The sequence below is a fragment of the Ooceraea biroi genome, chromosome 7, assembly GCF_003672135.1.
Source record: "Ooceraea biroi isolate clonal line C1 chromosome 7, Obir_v5.4, whole genome shotgun sequence".
NCBI classification, from domain to species: domain Eukaryota; kingdom Metazoa; phylum Arthropoda; class Insecta; order Hymenoptera; family Formicidae; genus Ooceraea; species Ooceraea biroi.
The window spans coordinates 13,342,809-13,351,811 of NC_039512.1; the positions used below are offsets into that span (position 1 = coordinate 13,342,809).

At 44.4% G+C, this 9,003-nt stretch overlaps 2 protein-coding genes across 3 annotated transcripts; one reads left to right on the plus strand and one right to left on the minus strand.

The window, feature by feature from the left end:
• On the plus strand, positions 1-4,585 carry LOC105286580 (puromycin-sensitive aminopeptidase). Of its 2 annotated transcripts, none has more exons than XM_011351623.3 (4): positions 1-513; positions 862-1,106; positions 1,293-1,440; positions 1,780-4,585. In XM_011351623.3, the coding sequence occupies exons 1-4, from the start codon at positions 133-135 to the stop codon at positions 3,853-3,855; spliced, it is 2,850 nt and encodes a 949-aa protein (XP_011349925.1). In that variant the 5' UTR covers positions 1-132; the 3' UTR covers positions 3,856-4,585. The 2 variants fall into 2 exon arrangements, with proteins under 2 accessions (XP_011349925.1, XP_011349924.1); XM_011351622.3 differs by lacking the exon at positions 1,293-1,440 and adding an exon at positions 1,493-1,643.
• Positions 4,586-5,947: 1,362 nt separating this feature from the next.
• On the minus strand, positions 5,948-8,150 carry LOC105286583 (DNA-binding protein inhibitor ID-2). Its single transcript, XM_011351625.3, has one exon. The coding sequence runs from the start codon at positions 7,617-7,619 to the stop codon at positions 7,212-7,214; it is 408 nt and encodes a 135-aa protein (XP_011349927.1). The 5' UTR covers positions 7,620-8,150; the 3' UTR covers positions 5,948-7,211.
• Between the last annotated feature and the right edge of the window lie 853 nt (positions 8,151-9,003).

The window sequence follows — 9,003 nt, forward strand, 5'->3', positions numbered from 1 at the left end:
GGAATTTAGAGCGGCACACCGCTACGGAGTCGCACGAGCGCGGGACATGGGGAGAGATTGATGAGAGGAGCCGCGGAAAAGGAATATCCCTAGGCGCCTAGGGACTATCGATTTATTTCAACGTTGAGAGAGATGCAGGTATCGATTAGTATAATCGATAGCGCGACGAAAACTCGATGCTCGACTAGACTTTTGGCCATGTTCTCCTCGGGTGTCATTGCACGTGTAACTGTGCGCTGTCACCTTGTGAGTCAGCAAAAAGGGAAAGGAATTATTGGTAATTCGCTACAGCGACTGTTACTAGCGAGTAGCATCGGAAACGGTAAAACGCGGGCCGCGCGTTACAGTACAAGTGAAATCGCGAATAACGAGTCGACCGCAGCGATGTCGAGCAAGGAGAAAAAGCCCTTTTGCCGCCTACCGTCGTGCGTGCGTCCTTATCATTATGATATTTCACTGACGCCGGATCTCACGACTTTCACTTTCGACGGTACCGAGAAAGTACACCTTAACGTAAGTTCACTGCTTGCAAGTATCGATTACGCACGTCGCCTTTGTTTTGAGAAACAACCGGTTTCTCGCGAGCTGTTTGCGGAGTAGGTTCGATCGGCGCGTGCATCCGTTGCGTGCTTTTGCATCGTGGTTGCCGGTAAAATGGTTTCGCGCTTTTTCACGATTTACCTGGACTAACTCATTAATTTCGTAATGCCGCGCGCAAAATGCTGTATTCTTGATTTTATTTGCCAATAATAAAGTGTTTTTCTATAAATTTATTTTATATTGTTTTAACACATTTAATTTTCTGAAATGATGAAAATGACTTTGTTTCTTTAATCGATTGTTTGCTTTATTGCGATACAGGTGGAAAGCACTACAGATACCATTATATTGAATTCGTTGGAAATTCATATAAAAGATGCAACCTTTAACCAAACCGATGGTAAAATCATTCCTGTCAAGAAAATTGAACTGTCTGCAGCGGAGGAAACGGCCACATTGGTGTTTTCCAAAGTTCTGCCGCTTGGTAAAAGCGGATACTTACATTTAGATTTTGTGGGTGAAGTCAACGATAAAATGAAAGGCTTCTATAGGAGCAAGTATACTGGGTAAGAAGATTGCTCGCAATTTTGTGATATTTGGAATTATAAAACTGTTGCGCCTCAGTCCTTTAGGAAAAGAATCTCTCTTCAAGAATGCATTTTAATCATTATCAGTTTTAAGAATTTGAAATTCGCATCAAATGTAAAATAAAAGTAAAAATCATGTTTAAGCTATGTTTTGCTTTTTCAAAGGCAAGATGGTAACTGTGCTGTAACGTTTTTGTGTCCCACATCAGCACGGAGTTTCTTTCCGTGCTGGGATGAACCGTCGATCAAAGCGACCTTTGACATACGTGTCACGCTTCTGTCTCAGACACCACTCATTGCATTGTCGAACATGGTGAGGGTCGATTGGAATTTTCCACATTAACGCAGAACTTTTATGATTTCAGGGAAAATGGTACCATTGAGTATGCGGCAGTTACTCAGTTCGAGCCAACAGATGCTAGACGTTGCTTCCCATGTTGGGACGAACCAGCGCTCAAAGCTACATTTGACATTGCCCTAAAAGTACCGATCGGTCTTATGGCACTTTCCAATATGGTAAGCAGCGCCAAGCATCTGCGATATGCTTCTATTTTTTTTGTACTTGTTAGGTGTCTTACTATGTAAACTTACTGTATAAACACTGTATATTGACTTCAAATTATTATTAATATATATATTACTTAATTTTCAGCCTGTAAAAAGCAAAGTTACAAATGGCACACACGAGACACTGACTTTTGAGAGAACGCCCATCATGTCGACGTACTTAGTGGCTGTGGTAGTGGGCGACTTTGATTACATAGAAGACACGTCGAGTGATGGTGTATTAGTTCGAGTTTATGTGCCGAAATCGAAGAAGGAACAGGGCCAGTTCGCACTGGAGGTAGCTACCAAGGTGTTGCCGTATTACAAGACTTATTTCGGTATTGCGTATCCTTTGCCGAAGATTGATCTCATAGCAATCGCTGATTTCTCATCCGGCGCCATGGAAAACTGGGGCTTGGTCACGTATCGTGAGACCTGCCTGCTCGTGGACCCGCAGAACACGTCGGCGGTGCGGAAACAATGGATCGCACTGATAGTAGCGCACGAATTAGCGCATCAATGGTTCGGCAATCTCGTCACGATGGAATGGTGGACGCACTTATGGCTTAACGAAGGCTACGCCTCATTCGTCGAGTTTCTCTGTGTCGCTCATTTGTTCCCGGAGTATGACATATGGACGCAATTCGTCACGGACACGCATATCCGGGCGTTGGAGCTGGACGCACTGAAAAACAGTCATCCGATCGAAGTACCAGTCGGCCATCCGTCGGAAATCGACGAGATTTTCGACGACATATCGTACCACAAGGGCGCCTCTGTAATCCGTATGTTACATGCGTACATAGGCGACGAGGACTTTAGGTCAGGCATGAATCTATATCTAAAGCGGCATAGCTACGCCAACGCGGAAACCGAAGACCTGTGGGCTGCGTTAGAAGAGGCCAGCAACAAGGCTGTACGTCGCGTGATGTCGTCGTGGACTAGCAGGCAAGGATTCCCAATCGTCAAGGTGGATCATCGCCAAGATGGCAACAATAGGATCATATCGTTGTCGCAGGAGAGATTTCTGGCTGATGGAACAATAGATAGCGATAACACATGGATCATACCAATAAGCGTGAGCTGCTCGCAGGATCCGAGCAAAACGATATTCAACGATATATTGGACGCGAAGAATAAGGAATTTGTAATCAAGGATGTGCCTGAGGGCACATGGCTGAAGATTAATCCCGGTACAATTGGCTTCTACCGGACACGTTACAGTCAGTCTGCTATATCGCTTCTGTTACCTGCCATCAAAGATCATACGTTACCTCCGTTGGACAGACTCGGTTTGCTGGATGATCTCTTTGCGATAGTCCAGGCAGGTCATGCGTCCACCGTCGACGTACTTGAGCTCATGCGAGCGTTCCAGCGTGAGGGCAATTACACCGTATGGGCTAGTATAGGGAACATCCTAAGCAACATCAACACCCTTATTTCGCATTTAGACTTTGAAGATTCCCTCAAAGCATTCGGATGTAACTTATTCCGCGATATTAATATCAAACTAGGTTGGGATCCTAAGCCAAACGAAAGTCATTTGGACACGTTGCTCAGGTCCCTCGTGTTACATCGTTTGGCTGCTTTGGACGATAAAGATACCATCGAGGAGGCAAAGAGAAGATTTGAGCTACACGTAAATGGCACGACGACACTTGCTGCTGATCTGCGCAGTCCGGTTTATCGAGCTGTACTGTCCGTAGGTGACGCAGACACTTATGAAACAATGCTGAAGCTGTACAAAGATACTGATCTCCAGGAAGAAAAGGAGCGGATCCTGCGGGCACTTGGTGTGGTAAAAGACGAGGCTCTGTTGAAAAAGGTTCTGGACTTCTCCATGAGCGAGGAAGTTCGTGCTCAGGATACGGTATTCGCGATCATGTCGGTGGCTCTGTCATACAAGGGACGCATCATGGCGTGGAATTTCTTCAAAGAGAAATGGAAGATCCTGTTGGACCGTTACGAGGGCGGATTCTTGCTGGCCCGGCTAGTGAAGTTTACCACAGAGAACTTCGTCACCGAGGAACAAGCCAAAGACGTAGAAAGCTTTTTCGAGAGCCACCCGACTCCGGGCACGGAGCGCACGGTACAACAATGCGTAGAGTCCATCCGACTGAATGCCACGTGGCTTGCTCGGGATAAGGACTCGATCAAAAAGTATCTGATCGCTCAAGTTTAGGAAACACAGGTCTTGTCTTTTCCTTGTTACCATAGTTCGGAACCGTGTGTGAATTGTATTATCGCGCGAGTATCTTGTAACTTGATATTATGACTTTGGCGATTTTGGGCAATCAGAACGCAGAAACGGTATCTTGTGTACGAGATAATAACCCGCTATTAAGTGTATGCATGTATTGGATAAAAAAAATGTTTTTGATGTTGATTGAACAGCTCCTTGATTGAGAGAATGAGTGAGAGAGTACAACTGTTTTGTATATCTATTATATTTGATCGAGTCATTTTGAGTAAATGCAGCAGTTTTACAGTATTTTTATGCGTTTGATTCCTAACACGTTAATTGTCACGTTGGTCACCCGTGACCGGAGCTTGTCTTTTCAGAGCCCTGGTAGTTATCAGTGATCGGAGTTACGAAATTATTTCGAATGATTAAAATAATAAATAATCGAATATCATCGACTAAAACATTTTTAACAACGTAAATGACTAGACAATATTATGAAATAAAAAGTGCACTATTCAATAATTAAATGTTTTTATTAAAACAATATTTTATATAAATTAAATATTACGATGTACTCTGTGGCCCGCAGGGCAAAACATACAAAACTTGCGTGGCAGTGAACGTGTTAATTGATATGTTCATTGCACTATATGCAATCATGTCTCACACTCAGAATTAGGAAATTTCTTTCTAAGCAAAAACAAATAAATTTTCTTTGAATCTGATAACTTACTAGATGAATTTTTAACCCTACATTTAATGTAAATTTAATGGTAAATATTTATTAAATGGGTTGTTTTAAGGAAGTAGAATGGGGTACGGAATCCTCGTATGTACGAAACATCGCGACGTGTATATCTATTGTATTCATCATCGGGTACAATCCTCCATAGCTGGTGACAGTGCATGCCGGAAATAAAGAGAAAAGATGATTCCGGCGATGAGTCAGTCAGCCTTCATTCCTATTATCAGCATGTTCATTATCTTCGTGTCGAACGAGAGGCTTCTTTAATCTATATACTGCATCACGGAAAATATAGGTAGAGTCATTGCTCGGCAACTATACGTTTCGTAGTGTAGTTTTAATATATTGATAAATGATTATTGATGGACGCTTTTAAAGAATGTTGAGATTCTCCGAGGTAATAAACGCAGGTAACAAACCCAGCTTTATTCGCTAGTTTGTCTTATTTAAACAAAGGTACGGAAAGTGGGTATCTGTCGAGAGGGAGGGAGCGAGGGAGAAGAGCACGAGAGGAAAAGGGATGGGAGAGCAAGATAGAGAGCATGAAGGGACACGGGGTTGGAGTCAATTCCCGTGGGTATAGCCCGGATCGAGCGTTCCCAGGAAAGCGCACGTGACCCGCGCCAGAAGACGATCAATACAGACTTTGCAAACTCCTACATCCCGCCGAAACGACGTGTCGCCCTTGTATAGCTCTCACACATATCTTTCCAACGAGACTGATGGCGACGACGAACGACCGCTACCCCTCCTTGCACGTGTGCATAGATTGTTGCGCGCACGTGCGCCTATTTAACCCTCATCTCTTCCCCTCGTCCTCTTCTTCCGTTCCCGATATCGTCGAATCCTCGGCGGATTTATGGCTCTGGGCGATGCGCAAGAGTAGGCATAGCAACCACACCGAGACTCTTCAGCCTTATTTTTAACAGGAGAAATGTTTCAATTCTCGTTTACGCTAGGATATTAAATCTATATTTTCGTTCATCGAGAGTTGCAAATTTTTATGATTATAGTGTAATACATCCGAACGTACATGTAATTATCATTCAAATATAATTTTCTTCGAACAAAAGTAATAAATATATAATAGAAAAAATCTCATAGAGCAGATTTTTTCTAGCGTAAATGATTATTCTTTCATTTTCTGTGGTTAATCTCGATGATACACTTACTGCTTCATTTGATATAAGAAGTATTCATATAACATTCAAAACATCGTCGAATCAATATTATTTTTAAAATTTTTACTAAAGCTGTAAATTGTATATGAATATGTGCTTGGTGAGATGCGATATGCACCGTTTATAAAGGAGAGAGAAAGAGAGAAATATACACAAGAGCAACTTATGGACACAGTTTTGTATTTATTTCGCGTGTGCAGCGCATCACGCAATCATCTATTTACAGCCTTTCAGTCTTCGCAAATATATAATATTTACGTGGATCGATGAGGGAAAATTAGCTCTTTCTAAATTATAACATAAAGGGCTAATAACAACAATATATAATGATCATACAATAATAAAAGATATCAGCAACACGGTAAAGCATGAATTCTTCATAGGAAAGTGGACCTGTGTAAAATCGCTGTAATTTCGGTGAGTTGAATTTCGCAACGCTTATACCGTATTTACCGCCGCAAATCGATTGTCACGCATGAACATAAACGTTACTTTCTTGTATGCCTTGAGACCTGAATTGATCGACATTATTTCCTCTAAATTTCTCGAGATGAATTTCTCTCAGCTATCTACAGACTGCTCGAAAACTCGGCGAACGCGCGACGACGAAGCGTTTTCCCAGGAGAAGACCATGCAACAAGAAAAAGACTATCGATCGGCGACCAGTTGGGCGGGGCGCTATGTAATGACACGAATGTAACAAACCCTTGAGAGGGAGAAACAGATGGCGAGCTTGGCATTTACGCGAGACACGCATTATTCACAAATGATACGCAGTGATCAGCGGAAACCTCTCGCTTTCAGCCACCGCGGAATTCGATTTAAGTGATTCAAATTTCAAATGATCGCCGTTCGAAGTATCTTGCCGGGAAACAGACATTGATCGAAAATTTCTTTTCTACGGTCCATCGAAATAAAACTCGTTGAAAGGTAGGTAAATATGACATTCGATCTAGCGATGAGACGTCACACGATCGACCAAACGATGGAATGGTACAATTTTAAGGAAAGGAGAAAAAGAAGAGGAAGGAAGGTCCTTATAACCGCGAAAAAGATCTCACGAGGAATGCGATGAGTCTATTTACAAGTGTATTTACAATTTCCTTTCACGGGAGAAGAACGACGAACTTAAAAATCGAGCGTGTGCGCGCGCTGCCCTTCAAAATGTTCCTCGATCGTGTCTTCTCTTCGCAGGCACGCCCTCGAGTGATCTTCGAGTGATCTCTTCCGGGTGATCGACACCTCCCTTTGCCATGTGAGTCATCGAGGACATGAGGACTTGAGCGGAGAACTTGCCGAGTCCACGTGAACGTCCACAAGGCGCGCGAGGAACGCGCATTTTGTGCGGGCCTATTCTTACGTTAGTCCCGCACGAGGAGGATGACCTCGATGCGACGTGTACCTCAGTGAACCATTCGGCCGGCAGGTCACCGCTCGGCGACCGTCGCAGTGGCGGATGTCGTTGTCGTCGTGACGGACATGGTTGTTGTCGCGTTGGATGTTGCAGTGGTGGTCACGGCGGCGTTCAGCAGGGGTTGCAACGGCTGTCGTGTCGGCTGCTGCGTCTTCGTCGTCGTCGCATTCTGCACGGCGTTCGTCTGCTCGAGAGTAGTCTGCAGGTGGCAGATGTACTCGATTACTCTTTGAATCACCTCGAGCTTCGAGAGCTTCCGTTTGCGCGGCATGTCCGGCACGAGGGAACGCAGCTTCGTCAGGTAAGCGGCGACCTCTTCAGCCTCGAGGTCGCGCCTGCCGATTCCCAGGCCGTTGTGCAGAGCACCGCGATGATTGGGCGGTACTCGACCACCCACCGGGCTCACTACCATCGCCTTCATGACTGCGTACTAGCGGTGATCCGACTTACTTCAATGAGCTACTAGTCAACTGGAGCAATTTGGTGCTTGCTTACTCCTTCTTTCCTCTCAGTGTCGCTCGCGCGAGCACGCTACGTGATCGTCGATACGCGCGCGCGCACACATGCACATATACACGCACCTTGTGTGTGTTTATCGATCGTAAGAGCTGTTAAGCACAGAAGCGTGATTACACGAGCGAAGGATGGACGGACGAATGCACGAAAGTGTTTCTCGTTTCTCCCCGCAAAATTCAATGACGAATTTTTCCTCCTACTCGCCGATGAGACGATACACGTGCCAATCAATCACGCACAAGATATTGGTCGATCGTCCGTATATCACAAGTTCGTCTCACTGAACAACCGCATTCTTCACCAGGACTATGTATGGTTCAAGAGTGATAATAAACTGATCCAATCACTCCGAATGTACGAGTTGGATCGTCAGCAAAACCAACTCGAGTCTCTTGACGGATCGAAGCCGACTGGCCTCCGCCCCTCACCTGCGTCTTTTTATAGCTGCGCCCCACCTCGTTCCCCGCGAGACTCTAGAGACGCTTCCACCATTTGTACGGCGCAATCGCTGCCCGAGTGGAGTAGTGGTGACTGTAAGCATCGCGCGAGTTCGCGATCGTTCACAACTGCATTTTCTCGGACTCTGCAGAATTTTTCATAGATACTTTTGCAAACTCGCACAAATAAACAATACAATTTGAGAACAAAGAACAAACATTTAAGTCTGTACTGTACAATGCTGCGCAGATATTAGTTACGTTACAGATTTACCGTTAATTTGTTAATTTTTTCAAAGCAAACATTTCTTTCAAAAGGTAAAGAAATATTTGTGCTGCAACAAAATTAACTTGAAATTTCCTCGCAAACAGTAAAATTATTCTAATCAGAATTTTATAAAAATATCTCAAAGATTTGTTCAATAACTTAATAATAAGAAAATATTTCAGAAATGATTTAGAAAACAAGTTGAATCATTTATTGTTAAGAACCAATGTGTCTTCACGTGTATTCGATGCGAACGAGAACGCTATCAGAAATCTTACGCGGAATATAATCTTCACGCGTATATTTTTTCTATCGACGAGAAATCGAAGCTATCAGTAGTCGGGGGTGTTTGACGACTGTGCGACTGGCGGCGTCGGTGGAACACGACGGGAGTGTAAAAGGGAGAAGGGAAAGGGAGGCGCGACCATTGTTGAACGTCCGGCGGCGCCAGCCATCACGGCTACCACTACCACGAAGTCGCCAATACGGTAACAGGCGGCCGACCACCGCCGTCCGACGCTCTACGTGCTTGATGCACGACGACGACGACGATCGTTCGCTAACCTGTAGTACACCATGATTCC

Coding starts and splice junctions, on each gene's coding strand:
- LOC105286580 (XM_011351622.3), top strand. CDS start 133: ATGCAGGTATCGATTAGTATAATCGATAGCGCGACGAAAACTCGATGC. Junction 514..861: donor CCGAGAAAGTACACCTTAAC/GTAAGTTCACTG, acceptor ATTGCGATACAG/GTGGAAAGCACTACAGATAC. Junction 1,107..1,492: donor TATAGGAGCAAGTATACTGG/GTAAGAAGATTG, acceptor TTATGATTTCAG/GGAAAATGGTACCATTGAGT.
- LOC105286583 (XM_011351625.3), bottom strand. CDS start 7,619: ATGAAGGCGATGGTAGTGAGCCCGGTGGGTGGTCGAGTACCGCCCAAT.